The 16609-nt window shown below is 31.9% G+C and overlaps 1 protein-coding gene across 1 annotated transcript in view; it reads left to right on the forward strand.

Moving 5' to 3' along the window:
- PHF14 (PHD finger protein 14) overlaps positions 1 to 16609 on the forward strand; it is a 206180-nt gene that overhangs the window by 131646 nt on the left and 57925 nt on the right. The window contains exon 16 of the mRNA XM_007463526.1: positions 3619 to 3736. Within this exon, the coding sequence (XP_007463588.1) occupies positions 3619 to 3736 (118 nt within the window). The remainder of the gene's footprint in view (positions 1 to 3618; positions 3737 to 16609) is intronic.

Genomic DNA, 16609 nt, shown 5'->3' on the forward strand with positions numbered 1-16609 from the left:
GAGCCTGCGCGTCCAGAGCCTGTGCTCCGCAACGGGAGAGGCCACAACAGTGAGAGGCCCGCGTACCGCAAATAAATAAATAAATAAATAAATGCTATGGTTAAAACAATAATATATGCATGCATGGAATATTAAAACAGAGAGAAGAGAGTGGCTAATTCCCTCACTCAAAAAAACTCAAAAAGTTATCATAAAAAAAATAACAAAAAAAAAAAAAAAAAAAAAAAAAAAAAAATGATCTATATTTGTAACGTAGCCATAATTTGTTGGCTGACAAAATTTGCTAAAGTTTACAAAATGGTGTGTGTGTGTGCATGAAATAAATAATTTACTATTTTTACCATCAAAATTGTTCTTTGATTTCTAGGGTTCTTAATGGCATTCCTTACATTTGTCTATGGTGAATTAATTTTTGCAAATTCTGCTGGAGTTCCCTTGTATCACTCAGGATATTTTTGTTACCAGCACACGCAGCTATAGATTTATTCAATTAAATATTTTAGTGTAGAAACAACTATATTTTTTCCACATGGAAATAATTTTAGTCATTTTTAGAAAAGGCTAATATTTATATGTTTGTTTACTAACAGAGTTATTGATTTCAAGATTGGGTTATTTCCTTTTCTTTTTCTTTTTTTCCTCTCCTGGATTTTGGCAGTTCCTAAGTGTATTAACTACTCCTTTCTGCTGCTTAGTCTTGGAATTACAGTTTTTATTTACCACTGAGTGAGCTATAACTTGAGAGAACTTCCATATCACCCCTGATTCTAACAAGCAGATTCTTCCTTTCCTCTGGAACCCATCACTAATACATGAGTTCCATGTGTAGACTAAGTCATTCTAAAAAGTATCACTAATGAAGGAATCAGGAAGGATTAAGTCACTTCCAAATGGCATATACTTCAACATTATCTTCTAACAAATCTAGCATATAAAGTCTTTCTTTTCCCTTTTGCATTTATTATTGAGCTGAAAGATAACTTGAGTTTACAATTAATTGAAATCAGCTACAAATTTGAACTATATCAATGTAGCAAACTTGTTCTTTATTAGCTTGAAATATATATATGTACATATACATAATACACACACACACACACACACACACCCCAGCAAGAACCATCTTAGTACATGAAGGTAAAAGGTAATGAATTATGATTCACCTTTATATTCATAATAGTGTTTGACTCTAGTTGTACGCTAGAAACCATAATTTGCAAGTTATTATGGCACAGACTTATAAAGTAAATATGCAGTAATTAGGTTGTAATTTGATATGAACTAGGAAAGCATTAATACTATAACTCTTCACTTATCAAAAGCCCAGATTATTGGCAATCTGAACTTGCTTAAAAACCCTAAGTTAAGCAAAAAAGGTTATAGTTAACCCAAATTGAGTCCATGTACTTAGTAGTCCTCATTTTCATGTTTTTATAAACTGTCAATTTGCATAGTCTTAAGTCCAGTGATCTGGTTTCTGAATCCACAGTTAATTATTGTCAGGGAAATGCTGCTTAAACAGATGACACTGACAATATCAGAAAGTGGTGACTGATATTTTTTAAGCAAGTGAGGAGGACCTATAAAAGTTGAATACAAGAATTCAAACAGAACAGCAGACTGATGATATTCATGTCCAAAAACAAAAGGCTGTCACATTGTTAGACATGTAGCAGCATCTGTTACTCATACTTGTGACCCTGGAATGATAAAGATAGAGTAAATTATATTTAATGGATTTTCTTGATGAAGCAAAGAATGTGATTCTCTTTAAATTTCCCATTAAAGATGACCGAAATACTGTTTTCCATGCTTGAAGGAATACGCCCTCAGCTAACTAGAAATCTCAACCTTCTCATAACTCATAAATGCTTATACGCTGAAGGGTCCTCTAACTATGTGTTTAATGTAATTGGAATTTTAACTATTGAAGGGTAAATAAGTTGAATTGAGAAGAACAAAATTTTGTGGGCTTCCCATTTAGTTTTATGTAATGTTTGATGTTAGCTATATATTATCTATTATTTTTTCTTAATACTAGAACAACAGGTATTTAAACAATTTAAGTGCTTTTAAATATATTTTTGGATGGTTTATTTATAATATTGGCACAGTAAATAAAGTAGTTTGTTATTACTATTTGATTTGATTTTTTTGTATAGCTAGAATTATTATAGTAAACATTTTTATTCAAGTCCATCTCTTGAGTCTAAGTGAAGGTTTTTGGAAAAGTACATAAGTTTACTTGGTTTATGAGAAGGAAGTTGTAGAGGAAGGAGTGCCTAAACTTAAGACATATAATTGTGTTTTAAACTTCTCTATACCTGAATAACTTAGCTAAGTTGCTAAACTTTCTGAAACTTTTGATTTCTGAAATGGGTCTTTGGGAGATTGGGTTTTATAGAATGACATGAAATTTTTACTATAAATGTAGATTTATAGTTCCCTTTATTGTGAAAATAAATTGCTTTGCATGTTGTTTATCACAATAACTCCTTCTCCTTTTTTCTAATAAAAGTTATTTAAGAGTAATTTTGTACTTAAAGTAATATATGTCCTATAAAATATCCTCCTTGCTTTCTTAGTTATGGATTCCTCAACTTTTTAGGTTTAAATCAGTAAGAGTATATATAAAGAGAATGTGACAGATTGGTTTGGAGAAAGTATTATTTTTTTAACTTACAAAAAAATAGCACAAAGAATAAGAGGAATATAACCCTTTCTATAAAATGTATACATCTTTGTTATTTGTTGTTAAATTTTGGTCTTGTTATTCCAACTGATGCAAAATTCTTTTTAAAAAACACTGAAATAATACAGATCTTTCTTCATTGTCAGCAGGATGAGATTGTCTGAAACGAAGAATAGGTATGATAGTTTTCTTAGATTTTGTACATCATAGGTGGCAAAGACACTATCAAAACATTTGTTAATAAGCTTTAAAATGTACTAGGAGGTACTTTGAAAAACCAATTGCACTGAAAGTGACAGGTAAATTTTTGAGAAAATTTATATTTTATAAACTTAGAATGGTTTTTATTTGCTGTAGATTATGTTAGCATGCTATACACATTAGAAATTTTATTTACAATCTACCTTAACTTAGAGAAGGAGAATGAGGTATATCAATTGTATAGAATTAAGCTTAGTGTAGCCTAGTAGAATTCATTAGATTTAAAAGTTTTTTTTAAATTATCACAATATATTAGATTGAATTCATAATCTTGAATTATATGTATCTTATATTAGTTTTAAAACCATCTAATGGGCAAGTGATTATTATTGAAGTTCAAAGTTGAAAATGTTAATGTTTGTTAGTTTTGAACACATAGGGTTATACACATAAATTTATTCCTATGCTGTTAACATTTCTACTATCAAAATGTTCTGAATGATATTTGTTTTGTTTATTTTATTGTTTTGGTATTTTGTTTTTCCTAAAGCATTTATTTCAGGTTTAGATTGTCTTTTTCATAAACATTAATTTAATAATCTTGTCAGCTAAGGATAGAATTAATAGTGTTACAGTTGAAATATACAGTAGTTTGCTGTTTTTCTCTTTAAAAAAAGTGTTTTTTAATATTATTTAAATATAGTATAAATCTGTTTACCCTGCAGGTGTGATGAATGTAGACTGTGCTACCATTTTGGTTGTTTGGATCCTCCTTTGAAAAAGTCTCCTAAACAAACAGGCTATGGATGGATATGTCAGGAGTGTGATTCTTCATCTTCTAAGGTAAGGGGAGAAACTTATAAGAAAAAGTGTTGTTTTCTTTATTTTGATAGCTTTTCTGTATCTCACCAACGGCTTCCTAACTTTAAGGAGAATTGGAATATGAAGGACCAACAATTTATGCACTTTAAGAATATATTGCCTTGATAATTTTATTGCCCTTAAATTAAGGAGTAAAGAGCTCTACTGACTTATATAAATTTTCTCTATGAAATATTTTAGCTGTTTCGTGTATTCTCTATATTACTGTAGCATGTTAAATAGTTCTCTAGTAGCAGGTCACCCTCTGCTAATTTATCACCCCTAGGGAATAACCAATAAAATCCAATTTAATTTTACAGATGACTCATCTTAAGATATAGTAGGTATATTGTGAATGTTTTATAAGGTTTGCTCTTTGAGAAAACTAGTTTTTATATCCTAAAATTTTTTTCTGGTAATTATTTTAGATAAGTAGAAAGGATGAAATATCTAATGTTGTTTCGTAGTTTGTCTCCAATAATAAACTATTGAAATCTTTTGAATATCAATCTTATAACCTTAAATTGTGACGATCGACATTTTAAGATTATTATATGCTTTTTTTAAGTGTGTGAGTAAATAGCTGGACCCCTGATGCTTTGACTTATTTGACAGAAATATTAAATATATTTGAACTAAGACAATATGGTCGCCTGTGGGTTAATCAAATTATTCTTCTTTAAATAGACAACAGAAGTTAACTGTCTTTTGTAATGTGGACCTCAAGCCATCTCTCCTAAATGCCACTTAAGTGCATTTGTTTTTCCTAGAGTGAATTAAAATTGATACTGAATTCCTGTCTGATCATGGAATCAAAAATATTCTTTTTATCAGTTAAAATGATTTATTCCAGCTTACCACAGAAGCCATCTGTAAAGTTTATTTATTAAAAACTGCAGAAAAGCATTTGGCTATAGGAAAAAAAAAAGCTATTTAAAGGGTTTTTTAAATAAGCAAATTTATTAAAAATTTTACAAATCTGCATAATGATTATTAATATAGAATCTTATGCATTTTTTTAATAATCAAGCATTTTTGCTCAAGGTTTTAAACTATACAATATCAAGAATTATTTTACAGTTATTTTACTAAGACCCAGATTTAAGAGGGAGCGTATTTAATGTCAAAAAGTTTTATTACATAATTAAAAAATGTTTTCCAGAAATTGTATTTAAATGAGAAAAAAATAATGGTGTACTATAGATTTTAAATAGTTGTCTTATGAGACTCTTTATGGAATAATATAATTTTTCTAAGTGTGTTTTTTGTTTGGGGTTTTCTTCTACCCTCAAAAAGCAATTAGGAAAGCAATTGTTGAAAAAAGATTTATTGCATTTTATAAACAAGGCTTTTTGTGTATATTCTTTTGAAAAGGTTTTATACTACTGTAAATATGTAGCATTGTATTAACTGCAGAGTGCCTTTGTTAAGTTATATAGTAATTTTGTTAATGAACATTGAAAATGCAAGAGGACATTTCACATATGTTGGGAATATACAAAATGAATATTTTGTAAGTGCAGTAGGTGCATGCCAGTAGCCATTGAGATGTTCTTGTATTTTGCTTTTCCCTGTCTACCAGAGAATAAGATCTTTGGACTCAGAATGGAAATCCATTAGGAAGGCACATTGTTAGAAAAGTTGCATTGTACTCTGTTTGACTTGTGATTGAATGAATCCCAGATATAAACAGCCAAGACTTTTAAAATATCCAAATATGGTATCTAACTGACAAATGTCACAGCAGTTTATTGTAAGGATTACAGCAGTGAAATGGATTTGTATTTTTATCATATCAAGATGAATATTACATACTTCTTTTTTCTAATGAAAAATTAAGCTTAATAGTTAAGCTGAAAGTTAAGGAAAATTAATTCATTCCCTTGAATACTTGTGTTACATCAACTCTGTTTTGCTCACTTTGAAAACTTTATTCCTGACAAGTAAATTTCTGTTTACATTTTCTCTTGTAAGGTGTTTGCTAGTATTGGGTCCCAAGAAGAAAACATTGATAGATAATGTCATGCTTTATAGTTCAGTAAATTGCTGCAGAAGCTTTTAAATTCAGAAAGCAGTATATTATTAATACCTGAGTCAAGAAAATTAGTATCATTTTGGGGCCTAAAAGAAATCCACAATAAAAGTTAATATATTTAGCTTGTCCTTCATTCTGCTCTATTTGCTTTGGTGGAATGGTATTTTTTAGGTAATACTATTTGCCATGTTCATTTATTTTAATAGTATGAAAAGCTAAGGTAGAAGTAGTTATTTCCAGGAGAAAGGAATCAGTTGCCAATAAACTTAGGTGGGGAAAAGTGAATATAAAATTGTTATAGCCATAAAATATATATCCAACTTTATTTCTTTAAGGTAGTCAGGATTATTAAGTCCAAGAAGTCTTAACTTTTATTATAAAAATTTGACTCCCAAGTAATAAATTATTTATTTTGCTTAGAATTTTAGATTATATATGGTATGGGTGTGTAGTTGAAAATGTACTTGAAAATGCATTGCACTTTAAATATTATTTAACTGTTGACATTGTCTCCAAATTTTGCATACCAGGGGAAACTCTAAAGTATTGCCATGTATACTCCGAGCAGCATAATGTATTGATATATGACTTTGTCTTTCAAGTAATGGGTTTTTTTGCTGTAACCTTTGAGAGCAAAAATCTTCTGTTGCTAATCCTGCCTATTGTTTTTAATTATAGAAAGTATAGAAATTCCACAAAAGTCTAACAAGATTCATTATATCTCAATCCATATTAAGCTTTAGCTCATGAAAGATAAAATATATTATATTAAATTAATAATATACAGTTAATGATAATAAATTAATGATATTTATTTCATAACAATTTAGCTAACAGTAGAATGATTTTTTAATTGAGATATAATTGACTTATTATGTTAGTTTCAGATATACAACATAATGATTCAATATTTGTATATAGAATGACTTTTATTCTACCCAGACCCACAAAGACTTTCTCTGCCTTATCAATCCTTCATAAACCTAGGTAGTCACTTTAGGTTTCATGAAAAATGACCAGCTACATGGATTCAGATATATACATTACATGTAACACACACAGAGACACAAATCTACACACATACAAACACATGCACAAAATATACTTTCTCCCATAGGCTATGCTTCAAAGATACTTGACTAAGGCAGCAGCTATCCAAGACAGTGTGCTATGTTTTTATTCAGTGGGGCTAGTTCATTGTTACTGATCACCATGCATTAGGTTTTTTTCTCTTGCTCTTTACTGTGTTGTGAAAATACTGTTACAAATGAATGCTATATGCCTGGAAAAGCAATGTATTTTATTCTTTCTCCTCCACCTCACCCACCTTTTATTTTTTCTTTCATCTTTACTTTCATCCGTTCTCCCAAGCCAAAAACCTGGAATCGTCTTCAAGTCTTCTTCATCCTGTCCCAAATAGAAAATCACTTGCTGAGTCCTGTAAAAGTGTTCTTCCTTAAATATTTCTCCGGTTTACTCTTTGCTCCTTTTCTCCACTGTTACTGCCTTGATTCGGTGCCTCACCTTTCCCTCATTCTACCAGTTCCTCCTATTTTAGAGGTTATCTAAATAAGTCTACCAGACTCTTCACTAGGTTCCTTCAAAATGAAGTGTTTGTACCTCAGGAGATAGACAAGATGACTAATTAAATTAATTCTATATAGCTTCCCATTTTAATTTCTGTGTCTGAGTGTGTTTTCTAATGTAACAGGTTACTGCTGTAGAATAGGTATATAACTTCACACATATATACTTATTAAGGTATGTATTTAAAATATTTTAGTATTGGTACATCAACAACAGTGTTTGTAGATCACAGTCCCATACTGCTACTAGAGTAATCTTCCTGAAAGTCTTTTTGACACACCACTGCTTTACATTTGTCAGTGTTTTCTCATCCTCCTACATATCCAGAATATAACTGACAAAATCAGGAAATTAACATTGGTACACTCTTACCATCTAATCCTCAGACCTCATTCAAGGTTTGCTATTTGTCCCAGTAACGTCCTTAATAGCAAAATGATCCAATATAGAATCATTCATTGCATTTAATTTTTATGTTTCTTCAGTCTTTAATCTGGAAAGTCCCTTAGTCTTTCCTTGACTGTCATTTCATTGCCACTTTTGAAGATTACAGGGCAGTTATTTTGTAGAATGTCTTTTACTTTGCATTTTTATGATCTTTTCTTGTGGTTAGGTTTATTTTGTGCATCTCTGATAAAAATACCACAGATGTGATGCAGTATGCATCCTATCAGGTGACACGTGATTTCAATATGAACCATAAATGGTGATGTTAACTTTAATCACTTGACTGAGGAGTTCTCTGCAAGTCTTCTCCATTCTCTTCCCCTTTCTAATTAATAAGTAATTTGTAGGGAAGAACCTTGAGACTGTGTAAATATCCTATTCCTTATCAGACTTTCATTTTCTGTTTTCAGTGGTTTATATTGGTTATTATCATTATTTATTTTGATGTTTGAATTGAATCAAATTTGGCTAATGAGAGCCACTTCAGGCTGGCTTCTGTGTTCTTTTCATATGGATCCCAGAAATCTTTGAGTGCTTCCTTACTAAAGGTGTTCTAGGATCAACTTGTTCTTTCCCTTCCCCTACTCCTGGAACCAGTGATTTCTCCAAGGAGCTCTGCTTCCCTTTTAGTGGAAAATGGTATTTAGAAACTAAGATCATGGTACTAGATGTGCTCATTGTTACTGGGATGTTGCTTCTCTTAGGTCTTCTCAGTAGACATAGCCAAGGACTAGATGTATGTATGTACATTCATAGATATACACATTTACTTTTCTTTGTCTTCATAGATATTGGAAACCATTCTGTTTTTTTCCCTTTTCATGTTTATAACTCCCTCGCTGAAAACTGGCTCCTATTATCCTTGATATATATTATAAGATTAATCCCCTGACGAAAAACTAATCTCCTATCACTCTCCATTCCCCTGCTGCATGGACACCTTCTTTGCTTGCCATAACCTGATGGCTTTTAGATTGAATTGTTCAGGAAGGAGGGGAGAGAGAGGGATTGAAGACAGACATTTTTATTTTTTACAAGCTTCTAAAATTATTTTAATGAGCTGTCAGGAATAAGAACCATTGTTTTATGTATTTTACAAATTGTTCAGTTATTAAAAAGTTTTTAAGCTAAAAATGAATGTTTTTGCAATTTTAAAACAAATATGCAGAAGGCATATAACTGAAGACAAATGTCAACAAACTGATACTTTAAAATTATGTTGTATACTTAAATATAAGATATAGACTTAATATTATATTTGTTTTAAATTTTTATTTTATTTTGGAGTAGAGTTGATAAACAATGTTGTGTTAGTTTCAGGTGTAGGGCAAAGTAATTCAGTTATTCATATACATGTATTTATTCTTTTAAAAATTCTTTGCCCATTTAGGTTATTACAGAGTATTGAGCAAGAGTTCCCTGTGCTATACAGTAGGTCCTTGTTGATTGCCTATTTTAAATATAGCAGTGTGTACATGTCAATCCCAAAGTCCCTAACTATCCCTTCCCCCAGCCCTTAACCCCTGGTAACCATAAGTCCGTTCTCTGAGTCTGTTTCCATTTTGTAAATAAGTTTGTTTGTATCATTTTTTTTTTTTTAGATTTTGCATATAAGCGATATCATATGATATTTGTCTTTCTCTGTCTGACTTACTTCACTTAATACGATAATCTCCAGGTCCATCCATGTTGCTGCAAATGGCATTATTTCATTCTTTTTAATGGCTTAGTAATATTCCATTGTATATATGCACCACATCTTCTTTATCCATTCCTCTGTCGATGGACATTTAGGTTGCTTCCATTTCTTGGCTATCATAAATAGTGCAGCAATGAACATTGGGGTGCGTATATCTTTTTGAATTATAGTTTTGTCTGGATACATGCCCAGAAGTGAGATTTCTGGATCATATGGTAATTCTATTTTTAGTTTTCTGAGGAACCTCCGTACTGTTTTCCATAGAGGTTGTACCAATTTACTTTCCCACCAACAGTGTAGGAGGGTTCCCTTTTCTCCACACCTACTCCAGCATTCATATTTGTAGACTTTTTAAAAATAAATTTATTTATTTATTTGTTTTTGGCTGCATTGGGTCTTTGTTTCTGTACGTGGGCTTTCTCTAGTTGTGGCAGGTGGGGACTACTCTTCGTTGCGGTGAGCAGGCTTCTTATTGCAGTGGCTTCTCTTGTTGCGGAGCATGGGCTGTAGGCGTGCGGGCTTCAGTAGTTGTGGCTCATGGGCTTAGTTGCTCTGCGGCATGTGAGATCTTCCCAGACCAAGGCTTGAACCCATGTCCCCTGCATTGACAGGTGATTCTTAACCACTTCGCCACCAGGGAAGTCCCTGTTATTTGTAGACTTTTTAATGATGGCCATTCTGACTGGTGTGCGGTGGTACCTCACTGTAGTTTTGATGTGCATTTCTCTAATAATTAGTGATGTTGAGCATCTTTTCATGTGCCTAGTGGCCATGTGTATGTTTTCTTGGAGAAATGTCTATTTACATATTCTGCCTGTTATTTCGATTGGGTTGTTGTTTTTTTGATATTCAGCTGCATGAACTGTTTGTAAATTTTGGAGATTAATCCCTTGTCAGTCTCGTTGTTTGCAAATATTTTCTCCCATTCTGTGGTTTTTAAAATTTTGTTTATGGTTTCCTTTGATGTGCAAAAGATTTGAGTTTGATTAGGTTCTATTTATTTTCATTTTTATTTCCCTTACTCTAGGAGAGACAGATCAAAAAAGATATTGCTGCAATTTATGTCAAAGAGTGTCTGCCTATATTATCCTCTAAGAGTTTTGTAGCATCTGGTCTTACATTTAGGTCTTTAATGGATTTGGAGTTTATTTTTATGTATGGTATTAAAGAATATTGTAATTTCATTTGTTTACATGTACTCTCCAGTTTTCCCAGCACCACTTATTGAAAAGGCTCTTTTTTCTCCATTGTATAGTCTTGCCTCCTTTGTCTTAGATTAACTGACCATAGGTGCATGGGTTTAATTCTGGGCTTTCTATCCTGTTCCATTGATCTATATTTCTGTTTTTGTGCCAGTACCATACTGTTTTGATGACTGTAGCTTTGTAGTATAGTCTGCAGTCAGGTAGCCAGATTCCACTAGCTCCATTTTTCTTTCTGAAGATTGCCTTGTCTCTTTGGGGTCTTTTGTGCTTCCATACAAATTGTAAAAAATTTTTTGTTCTAGTTCTGTGAAAAATGCCAATGGTAATTTGATAGGGATTGCACTGAATCTGTAGATTGCCTTGGGTAGTATAGCCATTTTGGCAGTAATGATTCTTCCAATCCAAGAGCACAGTATATCTTTCCATCTGTTTGTGTCATCTTTGATTTCTTTCATCAGCATCTTACAGTTTTCAGAGTACAGAACTTTTGCTTCCTTTTGTAGGTTTATTTCTAGGTATTTTATTCTTTTTGATGTGACTGTAAATGGGATTGTTTCTTTAATTTCTTTCTGATCTTTTGTTGTTAGTGTATAGAAATGCAACAGATTTCTGTGTGTTAATTTTGTATCCTGCAACTGTACCAAATTCATTGATGAGCTCTAGTAGTTTTCTGGTAGCATCTTTATGATTTTCTATGTATAGTGTCATGTCATCTGCAAACAGTGACAGTTTTACTTCTTCTTTTCCAATTTGGATTCCCTTTATTTCTGTTTCTTCTCTGATTGCCATAGCTTGGACTTCCAAAACTATGTTGAATAAAAGTGGCAAGAGTGGAAATCCTTGTCTTGTTCCTGATCTTAGTGAAAATGCTTTCAGCTTTTCACCGTTGAGGATGATGTTAGCTGTAGTTTGTCATATATGGCCTTTATTACGTTGAGGTATGTTTCCTCTATGCCCACTTCCTGGAGAGTTTTTATCCTAAATCGGTGTTGAATTTTGTCAGATTTTTCTGCATTTATTGACATGGTCATATGGTTTTTATTCTTAAATTTGTTGATGTGGTATATCACACTGATTGATTTGCAGACATTGACAAATCCTTGCATGCCTGGGATAAATCGCACTTGATTATGGTATCAAGTATGATAAAAGGGTATGATCCTTTTAATGTATTGTTGGATTTGGTTTGCTAGTATTTTGTTGAGGATTTTTGCATCTACATTCATCAGTGATATTGGCCTGTAATTTTCTTTGTGTGTGTGTGGGGTATCTTTTTCTGGTTTTGGTATCAGGGTGGTGGTGGCCTCATAGAACTAGTTTGGGAGTGTTCCTTCCTCTGAGATTTTTTGGAATAGTTTGAGAAGCATAGGCATTAACTCTTCTCAAAATGTTTGATAGAATATGCCTGTAAAGCCATCTGGTCCTGGACTTTTGTTTGTTGGGAGTTTTTAAATCCCAGTTTCAATTTCAGTACTTGTGATTGGTCTGTTCATATTTTCTATTTCTTCCTGGTTCAGTCTTGGGAGATTGTACCTTTCTAAGAATTTGTCCATTTTATTAGCATATAGTTGCTTGTAGTAGTCTTTTGTGATCCTTTATGTTTCTCTGTTGTCCGTTGTAACTTCTTGTTTCTAATTTTATTGATCTGAGCCCTCTCCCTCTTTTTCTGTATTAATATAGGGCACAGTTCACTGTTCTCTTTTTTCTAGGGTATACTTGATATAGACCTCAATATCTTCTGTGTACTGAAACACCCCAAATGAAGATAACTTCTTTTGGCATGGTTAAATGAACAGGTATTACTATAAATATTTCTTTTAAAAGGACATCATCCGAGTGATATATATTCACAGGTGCCACTGAGAATTTAAATACACATCATATACTGTGCAGTGGCTGTGCCAGTTATGATTCTAGCTTTTCATCCCTGTTCACGTTCTGTTTTGTGAAAAGCCAAAAGGTGTACATGACAGGTCATTGTCTGAATACTACAAGATGAGCTATCTTAGCTTGGAGACCTCCATTTGGTTCACTCTTATTTGATATTTCTAGTATAGTACTCTTTTTGAGTGGTAATAACTTGACTTCATATGCAGGAAGATCTCATTTATATTCTTATGGTAGATTTTCTGGCACTACAAATGTATGACACACCAGCTCAGGCAAGTGTGGTACCTTTTGGTAATCATTTGTATTAGAAATTCCTGAGTAGGGAAGTCTGATTTTTTAAAATTTTTGTTCTATTTTTCAAATTTTTTTTGCATTGAGCAGCTAGAATTCTGTAACTGAAATGCTTGTGTCAAATGACATATATAAATATTTACTATTGAGCAAAATAGTCATTGAGAATTTTGCCTCTTTAAAAACTGAACAGAACAATCTCTCCAAGGAGTATCTTGCCACAATATTAAACAAGCACATTTAATTGAACCTGGTGATACTGGAAATTAAATGTCTGAGTTTTATGTATTATGAAGATTTATAAAAATATAAAATTGGATTATCCTTTAAAGTTCTTTTAAATTTGAATCATATAACTGACCCATAAAAAAGGACTTTTTAATACTTTATTCATTTGACCTCTGGGATTTTATCTGGAATTAGGTTAGATTTTAAGTTTCTAAATTTAGCACAGTTGACAGATAAGTCATTTCCAGGTAAAACTTATACCACTTAACTGTCTTAATTCAGTATTCTTCTAGGACTTGTGTGACATTAGAGGTTATAACAATATGTTTTATCAAGCTTTACTGAGTTTTTTGATTTGCCTTTTTACTGATACAGTTATGTAAAGTGTGGAGAAAAGTTGTTTATACAGTATCCTAAATTAGAATCCCATAGGAAAATCTTTGGTAGTTTGTAGACTTACAAAAAGTCTGAGAATTAAAACTTTGGTGTGGTCATCCTTGATGATGGCTATAGTTAAATATTTAAACTTTAGATTTCATCTTTGCTTTACACCACAGGTGTAAAGCCCAAACACTTCCAGGTGATCTTGTACCTTATCCTAGGCCAAGTCTGGCTGTTGCTGGTTACTCTAGCATTTTTCCTGGCAGGCAAAATTGTTTGTATAAATGTCTTTTAAGTCTTAATTTCTAATAGAGTGCTGTACTTTGAGACTAGTAACAGTGTTTTGTGAATTCAGTAAAAGGTAATGGCCATTAACAATTCTACTAACTATAGATGCTACTGTGCTTTTAAAAAAAAAAATAGAGTGTTATTTGTTTAAATTGAACGTTTATGTACTGAACTGAACTTTTTATTTGTCATTATTGCCTGCTCAAAAATGTTGTTTACTTGATAGTCCTAGACATGTTTCTGAACTCTGTCTCTAGGTAATATTTTCGCCAAGTCGCATTTTTCAACAAAACATTGTTTATGGTTATTCTTTATAACAGAATTGGAATCTACACTGATCTGTTAGTTCTTTAACCTAGGGTAATTTTCATGGGGACTGTGCAATACACATTAAGCACACTGGTATGCTGCAATAAGTCATGGTCAGGTATTCCTTAAGAATCTTTTCAAAAACAGGATTTCTTCCCTCCAGATAAAATTTGTTAGTGTTTATGACATCCATTTTTATATATCTCAGAATATTTATAGAGAAAGAAAATGATTAGAACCTCTAAAATTATACAGATGTTTTCTGTATTAATATTTTGAAAAAAATGGAAAGACTACATCATCTTTTAAGTTACACTTTCTACAAACTGGGAAAACCAAGCCATTTTCTAATTCAGATGGCATGTGGGCTTGATGTGTTTACATAGCGTGCTGTAAACCATGCTGTGGAATACCATATGATGAGAAACTGAATCATAACTAAGATAAATAATCAAAGTACCGTAGGGTGCCATATATAGGACTACCTTTTAGAGCTCACTAACTTCATACTATCCTTTGGTTTAAAAAATTTATCTTTTTATTTTTATTTTGGAGAAAAAGTTACCTACTAAAAATCTGATGGCTAAGCTGAATGATATTTCATTACAGCTTTTAAAAAATTAATAAGAATATTTTTACCTTATTAACCCAACATTTGACATACTAATTTGGGGTTATATAATATACCAAGAAGGAATGTAGAATATATTATTTATGTAAAAATATTATTTTTAGTATTCATATGTAATGTGCATGGGAGAGACATTGTTCATTGCAGAGATGGTCTTAGTTGAATTAAGTGAGCCCATTCCCAGAGTTGTGAAAGTAACACCTGAATGATAGGAATGACTTAAAGAGTTCATGTATTCTAGATATAGATACAGTTAGATAGTTACTTCTAATTTTAACATTTAGTTTTACTATTTCATCATTTTGTAGAATTACTTATCTCTTAAAAAATTGTCTTTCTGACCTATGTATTGTGGTTTAAGAAGTACCCTTTTGCTAAAACTTAGACTTCTTTAAATCTAAGCTAAGAAAATTAGAAGTATGAACTCAGTTAATGAAATTGAGTTCGGAAATCAAATGTATTTAAGCATTCTAGTCTTGATTTTCTGATAGAATCTTATCAAGGTTAATAAGAAACTACAGATTAGGAGTTAGTGTGTTATGCTATGTTACATTTTAAGACACTCATTTCTTGACATCTCTCAAATTAGGATGTGTATCTATAAGTAGTTTCTTTCTTTGTGATAATATTTCTTTTTTCCATAAAAATTTGCCATTAAATTTATGGAGTTATAATCTGAGGCATTGTTGAGTAAGAATATTGAGTAATTAAAAATGCACAGAAAGTCAGAGTATGCAGTGTGATGTAGAGGAAAGAGCTTTATGAGCTTTGAAAAAGAAGTAAACTGAGTTCAGATATTAACCATTTACAATGTTTGTGACTTTCAGCAAGTTGCTTTACTTCAGTGAGTTTCAGGTTGCTCATTTGTGAAAGGTTTAATGGCAATATTTAGAATAATAGAGGTACTCAGTAAATGACACATCTTCTTATTCTTAAAAATAAACAATCATTGGGCTTCCCTGGTGGCGCAGTGGTTAAGAATCTGCCTGCCAATGCAGGGGACACGGGTTCAAGCCCTGGCCTGGGAAGATCCCACATGCGGCGGCAAAGCAACTAAGCCAGCCACAACTACTGAAGCCCGCACGCCTAGAGCCCGTGCTCCAGAACAAGAGAAGCCATGACAATGAGAAGCCCGCACAGTGCAACGAAGAGTAGCCCCCATTCACCGCACCTAGAGAAATTTCGCCCACGTGCAACAACGAAGACACAACACAGACAAAAAAAATTTAAAAATTAATAAATAAATTAAGTAAAAAAATAAATAAGCAATAATTTTAGCCACAGAGAGGAGAGTTCAAAATCAGTGATAATGTTCTGATTTTTCAAATGTAAAAAATGTTTTTTAAAAGGAATATGAAGAACAGTTTTCTGTGTTTTATTTTTTATCTTCACACATACCAAGTAAAAATCTTTCTTGTCTCTTCCAGAGTTTCACACTAAATAGAGTAAGGTCATGTCTAACTTTTTCATTCATGAAAAGGTCCATTTGTTTTAATTTCTTGCTAGAGTTTAAGAGGCATTGAAAGCTATTTTTATATTTAATCTATTTTTAAACTAAGGCACTTATAGCTCTCCAAACTTTTAAAATTATATACTATTCTATAAGGTATTTCTTCTAAATTTATTGTATAACATTAGCAAATAGTTGGTATTTTTTATATTGATGGCAATGACTTTCGCATTAAATATAGAATTATGGTGCTCTGTGAATTGCACTCATCATATACTAATGTGTTTATTTTGTAAGTAGAAGGAATGATATTTAGAAAGTAAAGGTTTACTATTATATTTAAACCACTGACTCTACCAAGTATTGACTAATAGGAAAAGACATAACTGATACAGGCAAAAGTTCCCTTGTAGG

This window comes from Lipotes vexillifer, unplaced genomic scaffold, assembly GCF_000442215.2.
Source record: "Lipotes vexillifer unplaced genomic scaffold, Lipotes_vexillifer_v1.1 scaffold118, whole genome shotgun sequence".
Classification (NCBI taxonomy): domain Eukaryota; kingdom Metazoa; phylum Chordata; class Mammalia; order Artiodactyla; family Lipotidae; genus Lipotes; species Lipotes vexillifer.